This window comes from Cornus florida, unplaced genomic scaffold (assembly GCF_030987335.1).
Source record: "Cornus florida cultivar Cherokee Brave unplaced genomic scaffold, ASM3098733v1 CherokeeBrave_3.0.0_Hap2_Chr01, whole genome shotgun sequence".
NCBI classification, from domain to species: domain Eukaryota; kingdom Viridiplantae; phylum Streptophyta; class Magnoliopsida; order Cornales; family Cornaceae; genus Cornus; species Cornus florida.
Window position 1 is genome coordinate 118332674 of NW_026775571.1, and position 25608 is coordinate 118358281.

At 35.0% G+C, this 25608-nt stretch overlaps 3 protein-coding genes and 1 pseudogene across 3 annotated transcripts; 3 read left to right on the plus strand and 1 right to left on the minus strand.

Moving 5' to 3' along the window:
• Positions 1–3542: 3542 nt before the first annotated feature.
• On the plus strand, positions 3543–4402 carry LOC132270204 (uncharacterized). Its single transcript, XM_059771420.1, has 2 exons — positions 3543–4037; positions 4185–4402. The coding sequence occupies exons 1-2, from the start codon at positions 3596–3598 to the stop codon at positions 4238–4240; spliced, it is 498 nt and encodes a 165-aa protein (XP_059627403.1). The 5' UTR covers positions 3543–3595; the 3' UTR covers positions 4241–4402.
• Positions 4403–8345: 3943 nt separating this feature from the next.
• On the minus strand, positions 8346–9470 carry LOC132281812 (transcription factor DYT1-like). The gene is made up of 4 exons (XM_059783482.1): positions 9339–9470; positions 9023–9196; positions 8752–8928; positions 8346–8462 (listed from the first exon to the last, which is right to left on the minus strand). Exons 1-4 carry the CDS (start codon positions 9468–9470, stop codon positions 8346–8348), a joined length of 600 nt encoding a protein of 199 aa, XP_059639465.1.
• A 1014-nt stretch (positions 9471–10484) lies between these two features.
• LOC132266784 (small ribosomal subunit protein mS78 (rPPR3a)-like) lies at positions 10485–12076 on the plus strand (annotated as a pseudogene).
• A 6678-nt stretch (positions 12077–18754) lies between these two features.
• On the plus strand, positions 18755–22239 carry LOC132281819 (uncharacterized). Its single transcript, XM_059783488.1, has 4 exons — positions 18755–18814; positions 20470–20837; positions 22039–22093; positions 22231–22239. Exons 1-4 carry the CDS (start codon positions 18755–18757, stop codon positions 22237–22239), a joined length of 492 nt encoding a protein of 163 aa, XP_059639471.1.
• Positions 22240–25608: the final 3369 nt, after the last annotated feature.

Sequence of the window (25608 nt, forward strand, 5' to 3'; positions counted from 1 at the left end):
TGTAATACAGCATAAATTAGAAAGTATGCATGTTTTTACGGAGACGACATACTCATATTGAATATATGTCAGATATCGATACTACTCGAATACGTGCTAAATTTTTTTAAATGTATTCATAATTTTAAACTATATATTTAATTTTTAACACGTATCCGATACTTTTTAGATATTTCGAGGGTACATTCAATATTTCTCAATTATTTTAAAATATATTTTTAACAAGTTTTGAACATTAGCATGTAACTCTTTCAACAATAATAACATAGTATTAGTGTTAAGAAAAACTCAAATTTTATTAAATAATGACTAGAAATACTTGTTTTATGTATTGCGAATCGAACTCTTATATTATATTAATGATTACATTTAAATTTATAATATTACAGAAATTGATGAATAATCAACATATTTTTTATATATAAAAACGTATTTATTTTTTATCGTAACTTGATATATAGTTGGTACTTACACACACACATGCGTTAGACCACTGGTCTGTTGGTTCGTAACTTGATATATTCATATCTTAATTTTTAAATTTATCGTATTATCATGTTGGTATCGTATTTACATCCATAACAAGGGGTGGCGCCAGCTCCCTGACCTGGCCCCGCTTACTATAATATATATACTAAACTAATGTATTTTTTTATGTATATGCAAACAAATTCATATAATGCCCTCATAAAATTTTTATTTTCTAAAATTATCTCTTATATTTTGTATTTCTTCTCTTTGTTACTCTTTAAATTCGTTTTATTTCCTTAAAAAAAAGTCAAATTTTTGTTTTTGAATCAAAGTCTAATTTTTTTGCCTTTCAAAATTCTCTTACTTTTCTTTCATTTTTAAAATTTTTGATAACTATTTATCTTTCTCGTTGATTGACATATTATTTGGAATAATTTTTTTTATTTTATTTTTTATCTTTTAATTTGAAGAATCTATATTTATTATCATACTTATTTGATTTTTTTTTTTTATACATTGTGCCCCACTTGAATTTAATTTTTGACTTCCCCGTCCATAACAAGAATAACTCGTGTTAAATCATAATATATAGCAGAGCCATATAATGCCGATATAAGCTTGATCATTCTCTGTTTGATATGACCTCTATATTGAAACTATATAATGTGGTTGGTCCCAAACTTAAATTGATCATATGAAATTTTAAATTAAAGAAAATATACTTATATATTAAAATTATAGCACTTGTATGGTTCACGTTTTAAGAACAGAGAAAAGGGAGTAGACGGGTAGGTCATGGTTTAAGACAAGCACAAGACATTCCAATCATACATGTACGAGAGGAATCATTAGAGTATCCTAAAAAGTCATAAAGATTAATAAAGTGGTTGTTTACAAAATTGAATATAAATTATAAAACTATATTTTTTGTTAATTTATTAATATATTTATTTAGTTAATTTAATTGGTCTTTTGTCTTATTTAGTATCGTAATGCCCGCATTTTAAGGGATATTTTAGCCCCTATTAAGTAAGACCCTTGCTTTCTCATAAAATGACCAATAGACCATTGAAGTGTCACAACTCTATATTTTTATTTTTTATATTTATTTAAGCTAATTTTTGGTACACACATACAAAATGTCCACTGTGTAACTCCAACCTCTCTCCTCTCACTTGAACAATAATAGATCATACCAACTACATTATTCGATGATATCTCTTACTTCATTGATATTTATGTTAGATAGGTTCGTTTATGGCTATGTCTTGCACTCATTTTTAAAATGTTTTTATTTAGAAAATTACATTTAGATGTGTTTGGTAACTATTATAAGTATTTTTAATGATTATTAAATTCAGTTGAGTAAGCCAGTAAGGTATTAGAAATAAATTTTATAAAACTTAAAAGGTTGGATATTTTAGGTAACTTATTTTTTATTAGACAATTTTGTATATTTTATTTTTATAACCACAATTATATTCATTCCTTAATAAAGTAGTTATTATCAAATATGGTAACATCATATTAAAGAATATTATTGTAAAATGAGTAATAAAAGTTTGGGAAATGATTCTTGAATGGAATAGTTGAATGAATTGTTAGACTTACTCTTTTAAGGAAAATGATACTTGTATCGAATAATTGTAGTGAATTGCTAGACTTACTCTTTTAAGTAGTCAATTATGTAACAAATAAGAAAGTGGAGTCATCCACTTAGTTGTATTTAATATAAATAGCTAATTAAAAATTATTCGGTTAGACAATTTACTGAAAGTGTTCAATGTATGTATCACTACTCAAAAAATATTTAAAAAAAATTATTACCAAATAAATTAAAAAATAATTTAATTGTGATTAGTTTTTATTATAATGTGTTACAACAAAAACTTTAACATTTTTTTTTATCGGTGGTAATTTTTGACAATTCTATTGATAAAAATATTTTTTTTATTGTAAGAGTAATTCTAAACGGGCTCTTAATAACAATCCAACCCAAAAAGATTTAAAAGAAAAGAAGAAAGGGAAGATATATAAAAAGCAATAAACCTCGTAATTTCCGTCACTGATGGCCCGTGAAGACCAGCAGTTTCTTCTTCGTCCTCTAACTTTGTTCTCGTGATGATTCTTCTGACACGATTCTCCTGTTCTCATGCACAACCAACGCTCTAATCTTAAGCCATTTGTCCAATTTCTGGTTAAATTTTAAATTTCTAACTTTACCCTTTATTGGACCCAAGTACCCTTATCAACACTAGATAATCACGCTCATTCATGTATTTTCACTTCAAAAATCATAATGACTTCCCATTTAAAAAATCAATTTAGATGAGGACATTCGAAAAAATTATTTTTTAAAGAATAATACTTAAGTTTTTATTAATGAAAATTTAGACCATACTTATTATTAATGTGAATCAATAATAAATAGACATGTCGTCTTTAATTACTAGAATTTAATTTGATGGGTAGATATCACTTACCAAATGAGAGATGATAATTTCACACTATTTCATTACCATTTATGATTTAATAATTAAAATAAAATGTGTCAATTTATTATTGGTTCACGTCAATGATGAGTAAGGTGTAGTTCCTCACCAGTGAACTTAAGTATTGTTATTTTTTTAAAAATGTGTGTGGAGAGCATGGATGCACCATTGATGTTAAATTTTAATTTGAAAAGCAAAAATTATTATATGGTCCATCTAAGTAAAAGGTTGAATAAACATTTATTTGGAAGTAAAATGATGATTGATAAAAAATTAATACGTTAACATTGGTGGTGAGTCATGAAGGGATTTGTGGTTCTGTGATATTTTTTCTCTACCTTCCAAAGTGAATAGTGAAAATACAAATTTTCAAAAGAACAAAATAGGTGTGTGACCGGTGTGTATAAATTTCTTGCCAATTAATATATATATATATATATATATATATATATATATGATATCTCAAAAAAGTATAGTAATTAATGACATCAAGCAAGGCTAGTTTGGTAAAATGAGCTATGCCAACCCCTTCTTTAGTAGTCGGTCCTTAATGGACCTCTGAGCTTTTTCACACCATAAACTAAACCCCTGTTTGAATCTCCTGTTTCAATATTGAACTCAGAAACAAAACCATGGCCGCTCATCACAGTAGTGATCCCAGAATGGTGATATATATACTATTTATATATCATCTCTCTCTTCTTTCTCTCTCTAACTGCGATTCCATCCACGACCTTCTCAGAAGCAAAGGCTTGCCTGCAGGACTCTTCCCAAACAACGTGAAGTCATACGATCTTGACCAAGATGGTCACCTCCAAGTCTACTTGGACCAGCCCTGTATGGCCAAATTCGAGACCAGAGTGTTCTTTGACAGTGTGGTCAGAGCCAATCTGAGTTATGGTGGACTCATTGGTGTTGAGGGTCTCTCTCAGGAAGAGCTGTTTCTGTGGTTACCAGTGAAGGACATCATAGTCTACGATCCGTCTTCAGGTCTCATATTGTTTGACATCGGTCTTGCCCATAAACAGCTCTCTCTTTCTCTCTTTGAAGACCCTCCCGTTTGTCATCCTCAAGGTATATATATATATATATCAATTCAATTTTAATTTTCCCAGCAACCAAACAAGGATTTTCTTTTCCTTTTGCTACATTTTCCCAGCAACCAAACATGGGGTTTGGGTTGGAAATATAACTACTAATGTTGATGTTGAATGAATGCAGGCGAATTATTGGAGAAGGAAGGAAGGAAGGAGTTGGGATTTGAAGTTGAGAGATAAAAGTTAAATCCTTTTTTCTAATAATATGACGTGTAATCATTTTAATTTGCGTTTGCTTTTATTCTTTTCTTTCTTGTTGAAAAGAAAATGTGGAATGAGGTTGATAGATGCTGCTAGGATTGTAAAAAAACAAAATGGAACTGGCGTAATTTTTGGAATGGATGAGAAATTTTGGCAATCTTTTAAGTACCATTCCCATTTACTGTGGTAATTAGAATGAACACCTATGCATGCCTTCACATAATTTAAGTAAAAAAGGATTTTACTGCATCTAATTACATCTTTGAGAAAATTAGGAAACAAAAAAATAGGACTGGTCATAGATTCTCGGGTCATGTGTTAAGTAAAGGGTATTCTGTAAAAAGGATTTTACTGCATCTAATTACGTCTTTGAGAAAATTAGGAAACATAAAAATAGGACTGGTGATAGATTCTCGGGTCATGTGTTAAGCAAAGGGTATTCTGTATTAGCTTCGTTGTGTTTTACATCCTCTTCATTTTGAGTAAAGATGCAAAACTGAATCTATATTTTGTGCACCTCTAATTTTCAGTGTGGAACAAGAAATCTGCATAGTTATAAATAAGATCATAATCTTAGGGTTTTTTATTTTTTATATATGTCACAACAGTCTATAACATGATAGTCCTTTATATAATTTTTTACCTCATTCTCCTGTGTTTGGCTATTTCTAAATTCGTCAAGTGGTAAAATTATTGGGTGTCGATGCTCTGCATGTTTGTATCTTGAAACAACAATTCCCAAGTTTGTAAGTAAGGGTATTGGCGGCGATGATTATATTAATAGTAGGATAAAAACAGAGCATTATTTGAATTCTAAATCAAAGACTATAGTATGTTTGGACTAAAAAAGTTTGGTTGTATAGGGTGATCCACTTGTATATATGTATGTCATTACCGGATATATAAATATATATGACATTATAGTATAGTAACTTTCTGAATAGCACCACAACTGGGTCCAGAGGTTTGTTATGTTTTTTTAACTTTTAGCAGACAAAGGTGTGTGAATCCATGTGTGCCATGACATGACATGACATTGCTCTACGACCTTCAGAGTTGGTTCCAAATAGTTCAGTTAGAGGATTGTGATTGAAGGATGGAGATTAGTACTAGTGTGTGTGGTTTAAGGTGAGGAATCCAGTTTTAGCTGCACAACTGTCCTAGGCTGTTACCTCTCTCTCTCTCCTTGGTTGATTTGCTAAAAGCTTGTTGGCAGTGTCCTTTGCATAACTTCCATATGATGCAATCCACATGTTTATATATCTTTACTGGAATGAATATAAAGAAGTTTTAAGAATTTATTAGAGGCTTTAGATGATTACTCAAAATTCAGTTGTTACAGGAAGCCCTTAGTAGAATTATCACGAATTTTTTTTTTTTTTTTTTTTTTAACAATTTGGGCAACTTCATGTCAGTACCACTGAGAAGAAGATGAGTAATTGTAAAATCCGAGAGTATATGTAGATCTCTTAATTTATAAGTTTATTAAGAGTAGGTAATGGAATCAGTAACACCAGGAGAAAGTATACAATATTTACAATGTGGTACTGGTATCCCCAACCAATGCATATTCACGTTCTTTCTTGAAAACAACTCGTTTCCAAATTGATAGAGTTGTCTAGGTAATACTCTATTGTATACTTTCTCAAGAACCAGATACGTACTGTCAATACTCCTATGAAACTTTGATTGAAAAGGAGAGAAAGTATGTTTGTTCTCCATTAAAACGTTGATAAAGATGACCGGATCAATGTACAAATATGCAGTGGTATAACGTAAGTAAAGGAAATGTAAGCCAAGAAAACCAACAATGAACAAAGCTTGAGATAACAATAACTAACGTGTTTTATAATTTCTAATTAGTATGATCGATCATATTATAACCTCCCTCTAGTTGGAAACAGATATAGAAAAACAAAAGGAACTTCTAAATCTCAGGTATCAGAATCTTGCCTCCTTGTGACTCGAATGTAACATAAAATGGCAGCCACCATAGCTGTTGCAAATCCTGCAAGGATCACATCTCCACCAGCCGCGTCCTCGCCAGAAGAATGATGTCTTCCTATCCGTCTAACATCAGGTACCGGACTTGGAACAGGTGCATCCATCATTCTCAGCACCTCTGTCCCAGCACCGGTCGCAGTCATAGGTGGCCTTTGCCATAAAGATGGATGTCTCAGTTAGTATAACGCAAAAAAGAAGGAACTTGGCCATAAGAAATGTTGACTGGTGTTAGGAATAATTGTTGAATTCCGAGAATGAATGAATATGCATGGAGTGATATCAATATATAGGGGGTGGTTGGGTATGGGTCTCTTTTGGTCTTAATATTTTAAGAGTGATAGGTCAAGGATCAATGTTTTTGAACTTTGAAATGTTGAGATACAGTCAAGCCTAACGTGTTGGATTTGGGATCTCTTGGTGACAATCCTACGTGGGGAGGTTGTGTTTGGGAAATTTTCTTCTGGGGAGAGGCTATATCTCTCTTACCTGGATTCTCCTATAAAATTATGGCTGCCAATTTACCCCGCAGCCCCTTCGTTTAGACCGGTTTTAGGGAATGTTTAAGGAATTTGGACGGAGACGGGTTTTATGGGAAAAATCGCTCTGTTGCGGGGTGGGGTGGGTCCCGCCCCACTTAGGATTAGTGTGTACTTTTTTTCTTCTAAAAATTAAATTAATGTGTATGGTTGCTATGATTATATTTGTAGTTTGAATTTTATATTAAACTACACTTGATAATGCTTTCTATGTTGGTTGTATTGTTGTATATTTTTAAACGGATACAAAAATATAAACGGGGCAAAGACAGGGTGGCAAGACACCCTACGGGAGGCGGGTACTAGCCCTCGTCTCGCCCTGTTTAAACCGATTTTGGGGGCTGTTTATGTAATTTGAACGAGGATTGGTTTGAGGGGAGAAAACCCGCATGGGCTCGGGGTGGGGGCCGTGGAAGGGTGCCCCACCCTGTTTAGGTTGCTAATTATATCAATTTCTTGTATGTATATATGTAATACTATAATAATGGAATCTTAAATATTTTGTTTTCACTCTTCATCCTTTCTTGAAAGATTAGTTTCAGCTATGCATCAATTTGGGGTTCTATTATAGTGGAATAATTCAGGTGAGAGTGTATTGATCAAAATAAAAAATTAAAAAAGTAGGAGAAAATTTTAAGTGAGGGTTTAAACGGGGCGGGAAAACTTAAACGGGGATGGGGTGGGAGGATTCCCCATAATCGGTTTTGGGCGAGAATGGGGTACCCAAACCAGCCCCCGTTGCCATCCCTAATTCATAGAGGTCGGTCATGCACTTCTTCTTCTTCTTCTTCTTTCATTTTTTTATTTTTTGTAATCTTCCCATTATTTTCCCTCAAAAAATGAATTTAAAACATTTATTTGTTGTTCAAATTGCCAAATTTACAGAATACTTTTTCCACTTGACTGCGAGTCTACGACTTAACAAAACCCAACTATACACATTTGTAGGTGAAGCTCCAGTCAATTTTAATTTCAAGCACCTTATGTTATGTCATGACTTATGAGTGTTAATTGGGTTGGAGCAATTGACCACATTAATCACGTATACACTTTAGCTTAAAGAAGAATAGCAACACTGAGATCATTGAAGACTTGGAGAGTACTTCAATGATTAAAAATGTCAATAAGTGTTCATGAAGAAAAACCATGGTGTTCACTGTTTGATTGAGCTCCATTGTTCATTTTAGAGAATGTATCAGTCTATTTAGACTATGTATAGACATGTTTTCTTCTTGTTATGTTAGTCAGCATTCATGATTAAACTTTGAAATGTCATACGCATATATGGAAAAAAAACAAAAAAAAAAAAAACAGAGGACATCTGAAACAAAATATTGGTCTTTATAAGGATGGTTTGGGAGTTTGTTACAAATTCATAAAGCTCATCATTTCTGAAATTATGTAGAAGTATAAGTTAATGTAAAGGTTATCCGAGTTTTATAAGCATAATGGCATCTCTCCAAATATAATTAAATACTCCACATATGTGACAATATTCCTAGATATTAAAAGGAGAATAAATTAAAAAAACAAGTGCAACTTTCTTATAGAATTTGTGATGGATCCATATATGTATGATCAGTATCTCCGTATATGCTTCTAATGATATCTGGCAACAGCTCTCTGAGTTGGTCAACTTCATGCATTCTTCCATGCATTCCCTACAATCATATAATTATAACATATTGGTCAATTACTAAAAAAAAAAAAATTCTAATTTTAAAACAATTATTAAGTGTGTGTGTGTGTGTGTATATAATTACATTCTTATAATTGGATCAGAAGTTCAAGTCCAAGTACTCCTGCAAAGCTCTGGAAGTACTTCAATCAAATATAAGTTGATTGTTTAAACCATCATAAGGTGGTTCAAAGGACATTCTGTCATTTCTATAATGAATATTACTAAAAGGGTTATACCAAAAAAAGCTGGTATATAGTTTCAATTTTTACCTCTAAACAGGAAGTAACTAGGATTGCTCCCTTGGAGGTAGTAACACTGGTATCAATGAACTCGAAGCCAAGGACACTCATGGCGTTCATCAATTTAGTGAAGCCACCTCTTTTCTTTTGAAACACTATCTTCATCCATATCTTATTGTCATCAATATGAGTCACTGTAAATTCAGTCTGTAAATAGCAACACACAAGTTCATCAATTGTGATAATTTTAAAGACTTTGAAGTACCTTAGCAGTAAAATCTGTATGGATTAAAAACGTCACCTCTATCCCCCATTTCTTCATCTCTTCCGCGGCATCAATTTCTTCACTCTGTGTCTTTGACTCCTCTTCACAAATTGCCTCCATTTCGTGGATTTCGTCACTAAGATCTCTTACACACTTCTGCAGCTCCTGAATGTAACTGATTGCATCGATAATAATCGTTGCCTTATTCATCTAAAGCCCAAAAAAAATCAAAAACAAAAGTACTTATATTAGAAACTAACAAGCATGTTAATTATGAAGTTATGATATATATATATATATATATTGAAAAGGAATGTAATGGAAGAATTAATTGTAGGTTTTGAGTGATTGCATTTGTTATGATTGGGACTAATGCGCGCAGCTCTAAGAGTCTATCACTGAGTTTCTGGCGCCGCCTCCTCTCGGCTACTAGGTTCTTGGATTTGTATACTTCAGTTCCATCATTAATATGCCTGCTATCCATTTCTCTGAGGAAGAGGGGGCTACTACTAATTTGGTAATGAGAGTGCACTTGAGAAATGAAATTGTGTTTGATGGATCGTGGAGGTAATTTGGCTATATATAACTGCTCTTCACAAGGGTAACATTTCAGTGGGGGGAGAGAGAGAGAAAGGAATCTTCTTCTAGTTTGAAGGGTATTATTGTACAATTCTCATAATGATCACAGTTTTTTGGGGGGTTAGGAGACTCATTTCTAGCATGATACACCATTCACTTGTTACTAGTTGGACCAATTGTAACTGAATTATCAACGCAGGTCCAGTTCAGACCTCACAATATATATTATTAGTACAATTATGTATGTATGTATGTATGTATAATTATTCTACTTTTACTTTTTTTATGGGTTGTGAAGAGTACTAAAGTACATATGAGTGAGGAAAGCTGTTATGGTTAAAGTGCAATTTTGAATTTTATGCTATAAAGCATATAAAGCTGCTGAATTATAAGCCTGTATTTTTGTATCCAAATGCAAACGGGTGTTGAATATAAATTGAATAGTTTTTATTTATTTTTTTATTTTTTCATTAAGAATAATTTAAATAGATACAAATATGAACTATAAAAAGGCATACCCACTCCGTGTCAAAAATAATTGTACATTTTTTTAACGTTACAAAACAAGATTTTTTTTAATTTTACAATGTCTTTATATTTTAGATATATTTTCACATAATTTCTTAAATTTTTTAAAATTTCACCAATGAACATTAAGAATTCTCCTTTTTAATGGAAGATTGAGAGCTCGAGATGAAATAATATTGGAACAAGTATTACAAACTTAAAAAATTAAATTTTATTTTGCTTGCATCTCCAACAATTCAATTACTCCTTGGTTGATCCAAACAAAATTTCACCAATGAACATTAAGAATTCTCCTTTTTAATGGAAGATTGAGAGCTCGAGATGAAATAATATTGGAACAAGTATTACAAACTTAAAAAATTAAATTTTATTTTGCTTGCATCTCCAACAATTCAATTACTCCTTGGTTGATCCAAACAATCTCCGAGTGTGCACTGGAGGTACAATTGTTTTGCTCTTAATTAAACGAGTACACAGAGATCAAATGAACATTCTAAAGTCCATTGAAAAAGTACAATTGTTTTGCTCTTATTTCCAAAAAGGTCCTCCCCGCTCAAAACCCAAACTAAGAACCCAAAAACACTGAAAACCCCAAAACCCTACAACTGTTACAGAGCAGAGACCCCCACACCCCACTCATCACCAAAAAAAAAAACACACACACAACAACAACAACAATGTCTTCCTTCTCTCGCCTCCTTTACCGCTCCTTTTGCACTTCTCTCCCCCAACCCGCCGCCGCCGTCGCCGCCACCGCCACCAGTCTCAAGTCCCTCTTTACTGAACTCTACAAAGAACGCAACCTCACGAGACTTGTTGAAAAGTTCAAGAAATCTTCCGAGTCTGAACGGTTCCGCAACAAAACCGGCATTTACAAGTACACCATCAACCGCCTCGCCTCCGCCAAGCGCTTCCAATTGATCGAAGAAATCCTCGAAGATCAGAAGAAGTACAGTGACATTTCCGAAGAAGGATTCAATGTTCGCCTTATTTACCTTTACGGCATGTCCGGCATGTTCGATCATGCATCCAAGGTGTTCGACGAAATGCCGGACCACAAATGCGATCGCACCGTGATGTCTTTCAATGCCCTTCTTGAGGCTTGCATTAATTCGAAGAAATTTGATAAGATTCCTGGGGTTTTCCGTGAACTGCCAGAGAAATTGTTGATTAAGCCGGACGTGGTTTCGTATTGTACTGTGATTAAGGCCTTCTGCGAGATTGGTTCATTGGATTCTGCGATTTTGTTGGTTGATGAGATGGAGAAGAATGGATTAACCCCTGATTTGATCACATTCAATGCGTTACTCGAAGCTTCTTATGGGGAGAATCGTTTTGTGGATGGCGAGAAGATATGGGCTCGAATGGAAAAGAATAATGTTGTTCCTGATATAAAAAGTTATAATGCGAAGTTAGTTGGGTTGGTTACTGAGAATAAAATGTCAGAAGCAGTTGAGTTATTTGCAGAATTGAGGACTAAGGGATTCAAAACAGTTGAGTTACTTACAATGCTATAATTAGAGGCTATTGCATGGATGGGAGTACAGAGGAAGCCAAGAAGTGGTATAGAGAACTGGCCAGTAGTCATGATTGTGCAGCGGATAAGTTGACCGACTCATGCGATACTAGTTCCCTTTCTATGTGAGAATGGTGATTTTGATTATGCATTTGAGGTGTGCAAGACTATAATCGATAGTCGATGTCTTGTTGATGCGACATTGTTGCAGGATGTGGTAGATGGGTTGGTTAAACTGTAACAACCCAAAAAAAAAAATACCAAAAATAATAATAATAAAATATATAAAAAGAGAAAATCCCTTTACAACTTGTTGAAAAATATAAAAAAAAAATATAATGGCCTCACTGAACCTTAAAATTAATTTATCCTGTCCCAACGCACAATACAAATATTACATCACATTCTCAAAATGATTACATTTACAAAATATTAGAGTTCTAACACAAAAAAATAGCAAAATAAAATAGGTCTCTAATCTCGTCTAAACTTATGGTGGATCGTCGTCCGTCACTTCACTTCCATATCCTAAAAAATGTTAATAATAAAGGGGTGAGCATAAGCTCAGTAGGAAGTGTCTAAGACACACTTCTTATAACCCTGTGAATCCACATATAGAATAGAAAACAAAAGAACGGAAACATACAATACCGGGAATGTATACCATAACCACAACATCCAATATAAACACATATGCCATTCAAGTCACAACACACCATGTATGCTAATGAAGTGTAATGCCATACTCATGTCGCTCCCCATTTCCGAAACACTTCCGTTTCAACATCCAAACCGTTAGTATAATCAGACCCAAGGCACCTCCAAGGCGTCACGAGAGAGGGGTTGGCTAGTTTTTCTCCGACCACATGGCACCTCCATGGCGTCGTCTAGGTAGCTCAATTACATAAGAGTCTCTCTCTAATCCCCCTCTAGATCACACTAACACCACAGACCACTAGGCGCCTCCTAGGCGTTCGGGTTTTCCACAAACACTTTTAGAAAATATTTTTCCAAAATTTAATTTCCTTTGTTTTGAAAACACTTTTCCCATTTCTCTTCCTAATGAATGTAAGAATGCTCCATGTTTTAAATCATCAATTCAACAATAAAATTTTCACACATACTATCCAACATAATTTTTCCAAAACACATAACTCATGCTTTCAATCAACATCAATTTAACATGGTAAATATTTAAAACATAAATTTAACTTCACATAAGTATATATATAATCATTATACAACAAGTAATAAGTAGTCATGTGTTCCATAACCGACATTTAAACAAGTTTTGCAAGAGATTATACAAAGTGAGCATGCTTAACATCAATTAAATAAGAAAACTCACAAAAGCACAAGAATTTTATGTATTAGAATACCCCTACCTCAAATTGTAGAAAAACTCTCAAAATGGGTCTCAAAACTCAAAATCCTAGGATGCACCAAAGAAGAAATTGTTCATACCCACTTGCATATCTCGCAAAGCTCTTCGTTTTTCCTCAAACGGCATTATCAAATTCCCAATTGTGTGACTTTAATCTAAGCTTTTATGAAAGAAAACAAAAAAGAAAAAAATGGAGACCGAAGGGAAGAGAGAGATTCTGCGTAAGAGACATAGAGAGATGGAAGAACTGCCCACTTTTTCTCTCCATCTTACCAAAGCCCACGTGAAGAAATCAAGGGCAAAAGAAATTTTGCCAAATAAAAAAAAAAAATCTTGTGTCCCCGCCTATAGCATCACCATTTTCATTGTTTCCTTCTCTTTCTTATCTCTCCACTTCCGCTCCTTCTTATCACCATTTGATGCCAATATATGTGTGTATATATATATAATAAAACAAATCAAATCAATTATCATGGGACCCACCACTAATACATCATCACAACCACAATTTCCATTCTCCTTTCTCTCTTCGGCCAGGTGCATCTCCTTTGGCAAGATACAATATATATATATATATATATATACAAAAGAAATAATATCAAATCAAAATCCATCTTTATAATTCAAATGGGACCCGCAAATCACCATTTCTTTCTTTCTCTCAATTCTCGGCTAGAATCTCCCTTATTAAAAAAAAAACAAATAATATATATATATATATATATATATATATATATATATATAATGTAACATAACCAAATCCAATAAATTGAAACTTAAATCTTCAATTGGGTAAGTCTGCAATTAAATAATAAATCTCCCAAAAAAATGAAAAAAAACGAAAATAAGAAACATTACATTTTACATTCCTTAAAAGATTTCATCCGCGAAATCTACCCTTCAACATTAATGTTTTTGACACCGGACGTTACCAGGCATCACACACCACTGTCGCAAAAACACAATGCTCACCACCCTATGAGTGTACTCATTACTCACGACATCAGAACACGAGACTAATTAGGCCCTACACCCGACTCAAAACGGACATCGGTCTACTCTATACTGCTACACAAGACTCCGAAACTCGAAAGAAGAACGGTCATAAGACCCCTGAACATGACAATATCCTATCTCAACCCATTCTTTAAAAGACACAAAATCCCAGACAAAGAACCCTATCCATCACAAAAATCTAGCTCGAACTCAGATCTACACCTTTCAGTCATACCAGCACTTGCCATCCAACACACGATTATACCACTACATAATCATACAACGACCACCAACCACACCACTTAGCAATCATTACACTTAACAACCTCAAGATAGCTAAATAATGAATCTCCCAACAATTATACAATCATGAATCACCAGAATAATAAAACAAATTATCCTGTACCCAGGTCACAAATCCTCAAAACAAAATCTTCAATAATTAATGATCGAATCGCAAGCCCTATACCACACACTTGGTACTACCTAACACACTTCGTCACCCAAAACAAATCATCCGAATCCATACTATCACACTGATACAACGCGCAATACCGTGCTCTCATTATCCCTAACAAATTGAAATAATCATTAACCTTTGACCCGACATCGTGCTAAGAGGAACTAATTCAGGAGAAATGGTTGACCAGGCCATTCTCATCATCGATCTGGTCTCAACACAGATGTCGTTCTTGTCCTCAGGTCCAAACCTCACACACACTCTCACACAGTTCATAAGACAATCATGAGATTCACTCGCTATCAATCCATCATTCTACGTAACCATGACGGCTAAACAGTCACATACTTACTCTAAAAATCTCAATCATGCTTTAATCGTACAATCCAAACAAGCTAGTAATAACACAACACTAAATGTCACAATCATCAAGCAGCGTAAAAACTCTATAATGATCTCATAGCACTCATACCAGGTAGACGACTCTATAACATTACTCGATTCAATTCCTACCCCGTCCAAACACACAATGCGATTATCTCATGCCTGCAATCTCAAAACCAAGGTCAATCATTCCTATAGTTCTTCAATGGAATCCCATAATCACGCTTTAGCTGCAAAAACATGCAAATAATACCAATACTTGTCCTCAAGACACTGCTAGAATCAATCACCTCTAAAAGCATCTAAATACATGAGTCACATCACATCACCTAATTATCCTTAAGCTGCGATTCACGACACATTTCCTAGCCATCACCACTAGTACTAAACATCGGAAACACAACCCCTATTCAGTAACCCATGCCTCACATCTTACCAGTCAAAACCACTTTCAAAACAAACACTACAAAAACCGAAGACTTCACCTCCCTCCGTGGGAGTGAGTCGACCCATTTAATCAGGACCTCAATTGATGAACTCTAACGGCGTAACAAACCACTCACAAATTCGTCTGCCCACGGACGCATACAACTCCTAGATGGAGTACAAGTCTTGCGACAAACGACGTCCTAGCTAGGACTAGAACAATTGAAAAAGGTAACAAACCCTGCTCTCACAAGAGACTGACGACTCGTACCTAAATACACCCGACACCTTGTCACATACTACACTCCAACTGTCCAACTATGGACACCCAATCTCACCTGAGATGAACTAAACTTCTTACACACAAGGAGAAAAACCAAATAGGTACCCGTATGGAACTACGAACTAAATTCTAGGTGACCTCGCCACTAACGGACCATTATACACTATCAACATAGAAACCTCGTATACGATACCCCGCAATACCCATGCTAACCAAAACCAATCAGATCCCTACCACTCATTCATCGAGTACTAAGATACAACTCACAACACAATCATCAGACAAGAGCATCAATGTTCACAACATACCAACACTAGAAACAATCACAACCCATCGGACACTGCATCTCGTCACTCCCAAATGACAACCCCTATACCATAAAATGACACTTTACCACTCGTGCCATCACTACCTTCCCAAATGATACTGCCTCGATCACCGTGTACACTCCACTCGTGACCTCAGTCACAACAACCCACTGACTCGTCAAAAGAAAAAGGTGCCTATCTGGAAACATCATCCTCACTGGCTCTAAAGACTAAGCTGCTCGCCGTCACCTCGACCGATGTACAACCCCCATCACCTACCTGTAAACATACAACAAACAACTCAAAATCTCCAAACCACCCTCTGATCATACCCCAAACCATTCTGCTCATCAATACTAAACATCACGTCATAACACCTCTACTACCATCATCCCCAAATGACAACTCAAACCTCTCATCTCACCATATCACCAAGTCACCACCAAACAATTCAACCTATGACACCATCATAACAAAAAAATAAGCATTACTCTTGATACCTTCCACAACAACCACTATTTACCACTAAGAAAGATCCTCCATACGATAATGCCATGCTAACAAATCCTCAAAATAAAATGGGCACAATCTCAGAATGCTCAACACCCAACAGTCTCCTCAAAACTACCAACTATGCAATCAATCATTAATATTTAACCAACTACTTAAACCACTATTTCTAAGGCGATCTACTTGCCTAAATAAGAAAACTTAATACCTTAGGTTCAACACCATTACCTCCCCTCTTCGCTGTTCCTCAGAACACCCTTGGCCCCAACAAAGGTCAAATGGGGCTAACAACTAAACCCACAAAATCAACCTCGTCCCAATCATTCTAATGATCAGTCTACCTTTTTGAATCCTCAAAAACCAAGCACAATCTCCGGATACCTCTGACATAACATAAAATCCAACTCCAGTCCATAGCTTTCAAATCCTAGAACACAATCTATTTGGTAACACCGTGCTTACCATCAATCACTTCATCCGTAAACGACCGAGCACTTCAATGACCTCGTACAACCTGCCTTATAGTGTAATTCTACTCTACACAACTAAAACTAACCACTATACACTACCTCAAGGCTTTCTCGACAACCATGACAACCTATAACCCCACTCATCCACCAAACCATGTAATCGACTCACTGAGAGTTAATTACCCGTAACACGCTCCTACAACTATTTAAAATGAGAATCACTCCTTGACAACCCAGTCTCCAAAACAGACTCTTACAAGACACAAAATGCTCTACACCCTACAACTGATCTTATATCACCCTAGACCTACAAAATCCAACAAGTACCCACGATAATCAGAACCAATACGCCTCCTCAGACAGTACCAGAAGATACACATCTACATCCCATAAACTACATTCGTGATGCAAATAACTTCTGTCACACCTACCACGACCGGTTCGAAAAGAACCTCCACACCACTGAGACCCAAGTCACAAACACTAACTTTCAAAGGTCATACTTTTTTCCCTCGAATCCCTCACTCGCCCACTTGATCTCCATGGTCACAAGAACCCATCCACTGATGCATGAAACTCACACACAACAAAGGCACTATGCCATGAAATATGAACCCGTTTTAAAGTCGTGCCCTAAGCATCACACAAAATGTAACAATAAAATTAAGATGACTACACATTAAATAGCTTAATCCAAGGGCTAGAAATTCACGCCATTCGTTTGATTTCTAGAGCAACCGAGCTTCTCGTCTACTCAGGTCAAAACTCACACAACTATCCCATGCTCGATCACATATACACATAAGAATATAGGTATATACACAAGACATACTCATATATTTATATACACAATAACCGAAGCATAACCCTTGACACGACCGTGTCCTATCACATAAATTTTAAACAATAAGTCCATTAAATTATTATGTGAGATTAAACATCCCTTCCATCCTTATCATCATTTCGTATAATAAACACTTGCACAATCCATACTCACAACTTGCCATCTTATCATGTATAACATGCTTTCAAATATATTCACATTTCATTTACATAGTTGGATTATATAACTACTTCACATGCATGGCCATGTAACACAAATTTTTGCACTTAAATCACGTAAGCAATTAACAAATAGGCATGTTTTCAAAATTGTAAACACGTAAACAAATAAACAGGTAGGCATGATTTTCAAACATTTAAATACTTTAACACGTAGCACATAATCATACAATTCAACTTCCCCATGCAATCCCAAGTAGGCCTCTACCCGTCGTCCTAATGGTATTCGAACCATTGCTCTGATACCAAATTTGTAACAACCCAAAAAAAATACCAAAAATAATAATAATAAAATATATAAAATTTCGGCATGACCTCCGCAGAGAAAGTCTCTCTACAACCTGTTGAAAAATATATATAAAAAATACAATAGCCTCACTGAGCCTTAAAACTAATCTATCATGTCCCAATGCACAATACAAATATTACATCACATTTCCAAAATGATTACATTTACAAAATATTATAGTTCTAATACAAAAAAATAGCAAAATAAAATAGGTCTCTAATCTCGTCTAAACTTGTAGTGGATCGTCGTCCGCCACTTCCTTTCCATATCCTGAAAAATATTAATAATAAAGGGGTGAGCATAAGCTCAGTAGGAAGTGTCTAAGACACACTTCTTATTACCCTGTGAATCCACATATAGAATAGAAAACAAGAGAACGGGAACATACTATACCGGGAATGTATACCATAACCATAACATCCAATATAAACACATATGCCATTCAAGTCACAACACACCATGTATACTAATGAAGTGCAATGCCATGCTCATGTTGCTCTCCATTTCCGAAACACTTCCGTTTCAACATCCAAACCGTTAGTGTAATCCGACCCAAGGTACCTCCAAGGCGTTATGAGGGAGGGGTTGGCTAGTTTTTCCCTGACCACATGGCACCTCCATGGCGTCGTCTGGGTAGCTCAACCATACTAAAGTCTCTCTCTAATCCCCCTCTAGATCACACTAATACCACGGATCACTAGGCGCCTCCTAGGCGTCAGGGTTTTCGCAAACACTTTTAGAAAATATTTTTCCAAAATTTAATTTCCTTTATTTTGAAAACACTTTTCCCTTTTCCCTTCCCAATGAATGTAAGAATGCTCCATGTTTTAAATCATCAATTCAATAATAAAATTTTCACACATACTATCCAACATAATTTTTTCAAAACACATAACTCATACTTTCAATCAACATCAATTTAACATGGTAAACATTTAAAATATAAATTTAACTTCACATAAGTATATATATAATCACTACACAACAAGTAATAAGTAGTCATGTGTTCCATAACCGACATTTAAACAAGTTTTGCAAGAGATTATACAAAGTGAACATGCTTAACATCAAATTAAATAAGAAAACTCACAAAAGCACAAGAATTTTATGTATTAGAATATTCCTACCTCAAATTGTAGAAAAACCCTCAAAATGAGTCACAAAACTCGAAATCCTAAGATGCACCAAAGAAGAAATTGTTCATACTCACTTGAAGATCTCGTCGAGCTCTTCGTTTTTCCTCAAACGGCACTATCATATTCCCAATTGTGTGACTTTAATCTAAGCTTTTATGAGAGAAAACAAAAAAGAAAAAAATGGAGACCGAAGGGAAGAGAGAGATTCTGCGTAAGAGACATAGAAAGATGGAAGAACTACCCACTTTTTCTCTCCATCTTACCAAAGCCCACGTGAAGAAATCAAGGGCAAAAGAAATTTTGCCAAATAAAAAAAAATGGGGTAAATTTCTGTAAATCCCCAATACTTTCAAAAAATGATCATAAAACTCTAACCAGTTTTAAAAACCCCAACTCTGTTAATTGGGTCGTTAACTCAGCACGTGGTTAACAATTGCTTTGACAAATTGACTTTTGTGACGAAAATATACCTGTTGTCACATGTGCCAAACAAGTGATATGAATTTAAATATGTTATACCAAAAATACCCCCAAGCTTGTAATAGTAACCTTGTCCTCCTCTTCGTCTCTGACCAGACCCCAAGCTTGTAATAGTAAGCTTATATCTTGAATCCTTCCATTCAAGATATACTCGTGCGTTATATATATATATAATTAAGGATATGATGCATTAATGTTAGACCAGGAAGTGCAAATTGAATTGTCAATATCGCCTTCCAAAATAAAATTAATAAATGAAAAAACTTCACGTCACTCTTCAAATGGCGTTAATGAAACTATTCCATTATGAGTATTTGAAGTTTAGGCACTGACCAAACTCCACAGTCCACACACCTCTCCCCACTGTACTCTCTCTCCTCTCTTTCTCTCTCTAACTTGCCACCCTCACACTACACACCACCACCTGCACACACAAAAAAACACACACACAAACATAACTAAGATGACCTTTCACAGATTAAGCTAGACAACCAGAGACCAAACCCCTAAAGAAAAACACTTACTTCTTCCCAACTTCTACAACTCTCTCTCTCAACCCTTGAAGTTAAAAGCTCATTCCCCCTTTCAACACCTACTCTGTTACCTAAGTTTCTCTCTCTAAAACACACACAGTGAAAAGTGATTTGTCTGTGTCTGTAGATATATATATAGATATACACATGCATTCATGAGTTGGGTCTCTGGAGGCCTTCTCGGGGTGGTGAATGGGGTGTCTCGTTGGCGGCGAAATTCGCCTTCTTCCCGCCGTCGCCGCCGACGTACAAGGTGAAGAAGCGCGGCGATGGCAAGCTCGTGGCTGTCTCCGCGGCGCTGTCGGTGCCGCTGTCGAGCGCCGACGACAATTCCCTTGATGTCTTGTTGTTCAACATCAAGAGAGGCAACAAGATTGTTACGTTCTATCTGAGAAACCCATATGCTCGCCTCACTCTGCTCTACTCCCACAGCAATGCTGTTGATCTGGGTCAGCTCTACGACCTCTTCCTTCAGCTCAAGGCTAATCTCAGATTCGATCTTATTGGGTATGTCTTCTTTGTTCTGATCTTCTTAATTTTCACCAGTAATCCCTTTTTCTCTCACTTTCTATCTCTATATGTATATATATATTTGGGTTTCTCTCTCCTTCTGTAGCTATCTCTTTCTAATCTCAACTGGGTTTGTGATTTTATTTTGATTTTTGGCGTGGTCATGGTTCTAGATATAGTCAATCTCATTCGGTCGATGTTTTTGCTCTGATCTTCTCAATTTTCAATTCTAACCCCTTCTCTCCCTATATATGTTTTGGGTTTTCTCTCTCCCTGTGTAGCTATCTATCTAAAGAATAATATTGTAATTTCAAAAATATGATTTTTTTAGTTTTTTAAATAAAAAAAATGTAATAAGGATAATTTAATCATTTCACATTCCTTTAAGAGTTAATTGACAGAGTTGGAATAAAATAATAACGTTATTATATTGTTGGAGGTTTTAAAAACTGATTAGGATTTTATAATCACTTTTTGAAAGTATTGAGAATTTATAAAAATTTGCCCAAAAAAAAATCTTGTGTCCCTGCTTATAGCATCACCATTTTCATGGTTTTCTTTCTCTTTCTTATCTCTCCACTTCCGTTCCTTCTTATCACCATTGATGCCAATATATATATATATATATATATATATATATAAGTCTGCAATTAAATAATAAATCTCCCAAAAAAAAATGAAAAAAAAATGAAAAATAACGAAAATAAGAAACATTACATAAACAGTTAAAGATTGAAGAAGCTAAGAAGTTCATTCAGCTAGGGAAGTCAAGTAATTACACTCGATATAACCTGGGATTCTTTTCAGACAAGTAATGAAATTTTTACTATTTTTCTTTTATGTTAAATGGTTGTGCTAGTTATACAAACATATTTCCTGGGACAGTTGAACAAAAGCAGGAAGTATTTTTGCTGAATTTTGGAGATCTAGTAACTAGTTCATTTTTATTAAAAACTGGAATTGGCATTAAATAAATTGCGAAATGTTCTTTTATTTTTTGTTTTATTTAATGTAATCCCTTGTGATATACAAATTGAATTCCTTTTCTGACAGATCTTATGCTTCTCATGCTGTAGTCAAATTTGCTTTACTGTGATAAATTTATATTTGTTAGTCTTCACACTAAATTGATTCACTGATGCAATTTTAGGCATTTAAGTTGAAATGATTACTAGTTTTATGCTTGTTTATATTGTAGATTACTTTTGCTTGTTGTTCAGGTGTTAAACAGGTTGCATGGTAGCATTTATCTGGTTGTTAATAATTTAGGGTTTTCACATCTTTTGCATCTTAACATGCAACTTTAGTTTCTAGTTTATGAAGATAGAAAAGAGAAGAACTTGTACTTCATATAGTTTATCTGGTAATTTGCATTGTGTATGCTTTATAGGTTCAATAAATTGAGAAATGGATTTGATTTGGGTCGAGTTTGTCTAAGACAGGCAGTTTATATATATATACACACACACACACACACACACACACACACACACACACATACACACACACATACATTTTGCAGCGCTACATTTTATGCTTTCCAGTTTTCAGAAGCTTAGATAAAGTGTAACCTAGAAACTATTACAATTGTTTCACCCTAAATACATGTACTCTTCTGAAGAAGGAAATCAGATCAAGTGAGTAATATATATTTCTTATTGAAGTTGATATATTATGTCGTGATATTATCTTCAATTTATGTCTAGATGAACAAGAATTTTGTGCGCACATAGAACTAGAATTGCTCCTTTGGAGGTAGTAACACTGGTATCAATGAACTTGAAGCCAAGGACACTCATGTAGTTCATCAATTTAGTGAATCCGCCTCTTTTCTTTTGAAACACTATCTTCATCCAAATCTTTTTGCCATCAAAATGAGTCGCTGTAACTTCGGTCTGTAAATTTCAAACACAAGTTCATCATTAATTGTGTTATTTTAAAGATTTAAAGTACCTTAATTATGAATTTTGTATGCATCAAACATGTATACCTCTATCTCCATTTCTTCATCTCTTGTGCAGCATCAATTCCATCACTCTCTGTCTTTGACTCCTCTCCAGAAATTGCCTCCATTTCGTGGATTTGGTCACTAAGATCTCTTACACACTTCTGTAGCTCCTCCTGAATGCAAGTGATTGCATCGACAATAATCGTGGCCGTATTCATCTAAAGCTGAAAAAATACGAATAGAGAATAAGCATGTAAAAGGAATAGAAATGAAAATTATAGGTTTTGGGTGATTGCATTTGTAATGATTGGGAGTAATGAGCGCAGCTCTAAGAGTCTATCACTGAGTTTCTGGTGCCGCCTCCTCTCGGCTACTAGGTTCTTGGATTTGTATACTTCAGTTCCATCATTTTTGGACAGAGAGGGAGAGAATGTTCCTGAATTAGCCCACTTTGGCAACCGGTTCCTGGCAGCGAAATTTTGAGATATAAAGACCCATTTGATACTTTGTTGGGTATTGTTGCATGAACCCATTTTCACTTTTTATATGCTCTCACTCTCTCTCTAAACCCATATCTATATATTCACATATTTTGTTATAATCTTGTATCATTCACATAACACATTGCAAGTTGAACATCATTCATCTCCTGGAACTTGAAAGTTGAAGATTGAAACTTGAGATTGAAGCAAAGAAGTTAAAGTTAAGAGAAGTTTGGGTTTAAAACAATACTTATAGGATTTGGTAAAGATTTCTTCTTTGTTGAAGATTGAGAGTTGCTTGGAGTAAGATTGAATCCTCTTGTGCTTGATTATTGTCGTTTAATTGGGGCTTTGAAGATTCAAAACTTGTTTGTTCAAAAACAAGTTGTGAAGCGCATACCAAGTGTTCGACAAAATTACTGAGTGAGCTTTGGAGCGTCAAACTGAAATTCTTTGAACACAACATGCCTCCCAAATTGTCTCGCAAGGACAAAGGTAAAGGAATTGCATCTCCACCACCTCCCAAAATAGCCGGAACGAGTATAACCATCCGGGAACCACAAGTGGGTTCAACCGCTTCAAGGGATGCTTCTATGCATTCTAGCTCTACTACTACTGAGATACCACCTGGGTATCCCTCATTATCTGACACGGGGAAGGTTCAATTTACTACAGAATACTTCTACAACGAGCATGCTTGGGAAGTGTACAATAAAGTGTACAAGGATGGTCCGATAAAATCGGAAAGAAATGTAAACTTAAAAAAGCTTCGGGATAGTCCAGAAAAGAAATTGGTGGATTATATTGAGAAGAACAAGTGGTTGTTCTTTACTACGATGGATAGTTCGTATAGTCCAGATCTTGTTCACTACTTCTACTCAAATATCCGTAAGGTTCATAATTCGGGATATTTTGAGGTTTCCTTGTTTGGGAAGGATTATGTAGTTCATCCTGAAGTGATTGGCAAAGTTCTTGGCATTCCCAATAATGTTTCAAACACTGGCTATCATCTTCCACTTGTTCATTCCGGTTTGAAGTGGGATGATATTTGTAATGAGCTATGTATGCCGGATTCACCGAGATTTCCCGACTACATTCCCAATCGCTATCTCACAGATGAAACGGCTTTTCTGAATTTGTTTGCCATCTCCAATTTGGATTACTTTGGGAATAAAGATGTCATCTTTTCAGATCGTGCTGAGGTACTTTATCTCTTATCTATCGATGCAAAGATATATCTTGATTCTTCTATATATTGACTGATGGTTGTGCACTACAAGAACAACACAAAGAAGAAATCATCTCCATTCCCTATGATCATTATGGGGTTATATCAGCATTTTGAGATTCCTTTTCCACCCCGTGCTCACCAGAATAAAATTATGTCTGAGATGGATATAAGGGCATTTAATAAGGCCAAGACAGCACGCGCTTCATCAAGGTAAGCTAGTAGGGGTACAACAGCTTCTACATCATCCCTTCCTGAGGTTATTCAGCTTTTTCCTACCAAGCGAGTGTTTAATACTTTGGATGCCAATCTTCTCTACTCCTTGCTTCTACAGAATCAAAAGGCGTTAATGGATGCAGTCCTGGATCTTCAAGAAGAAGTTCGGTTACTTAAGGAACAGAGGACAGGCACTACTTCTGAGGATGTATACAGACCGGCCCCTCCAGATCTATCACTTGTGGCTAAGGATGATAGGGATAAGGAGGCTGAGATAGAGGAGGATGATGAGGATGATGAGGGTGGCAGTGGGAGTGACATTGATGGGGGTGATAAGGACATTCCGACATCTACAGTTCCATTTGCTGGAAATGATCTTGATGCTTGATTCTATGTTCATATCATTCATGCATCTCATTTTTTTTTTCGCTTAGCTTATACATTGTCATGACTCGATATTTTGGATATTTCTTTTGCTCTTTGACATGTATGAAACTCTTACTTGGTTTACTCGGTTTTAATATTATTTCTCTCTGGTTATTTTACTATTCTTTGATAATTTTGTTCCAAAAAGGGGGAGAACAAGGTTACATTAAGGGGGAGAGAATTTACAATTTTAAATTTTTTTTTGGATACTTTATTCAGGGGGAGTTTTTAATTGGTTTATTAAGCTTTCACTGGTAGTTTTGCTTAATCCATGTGCAGGAATTCAGGTGATATTCTGTCTAAAAGCAGAAGAGAACAAATCCGTCCTTCCTTAAACAATTGTACTTTATTTTTCTGCTTTGGGTAGATTATATATTGTTTATAGGGTTTTGACACGAAATTGCCAAAGGGGGAGTGTGATAACCCGATTTTTTTTTATAAATTTTAATTTATAATTTATAATTTTAT

Coding starts and splice junctions, on each gene's coding strand:
- LOC132270204 (XM_059771420.1), top strand. CDS start 3,596: ATGGCCGCTCATCACAGTAGTGATCCCAGAATGGTGATATATATACTA. Junction 4,038..4,184: donor TCCCGTTTGTCATCCTCAAG/GTATATATATAT, acceptor GAATGAATGCAG/GCGAATTATTGGAGAAGGAA.
- LOC132281812 (XM_059783482.1), bottom strand. CDS start 9,470: ATGGATAGCAGGCATATTAATGATGGAACTGAAGTATACAAATCCAAG. Junction 9,197..9,338: donor TAGTCCCAATCATAACAAAT/GCAATCACTCAA, acceptor TTTGGGCTTTAG/ATGAATAAGGCAACGATTAT. Junction 8,463..8,751: donor TAGTTACTTCCTGTTTAGAG/GTAAAAATTGAA, acceptor ATATGATTGTAG/GGAATGCATGGAAGAATGCA.
- LOC132281819 (XM_059783488.1), top strand. CDS start 18,755: ATGAGGGAGGGGTTGGCTAGTTTTTCCCTGACCACATGGCACCTCCAT. Junction 18,815..20,469: donor ACCTCCATGGCGTCGTCTGG/GTAGCTCAACCA, acceptor ATATATATATAG/ATATACACATGCATTCATGA. Junction 20,838..22,038: donor CTCAGATTCGATCTTATTGG/GTATGTCTTCTT, acceptor TTTATATTGTAG/ATTACTTTTGCTTGTTGTTC.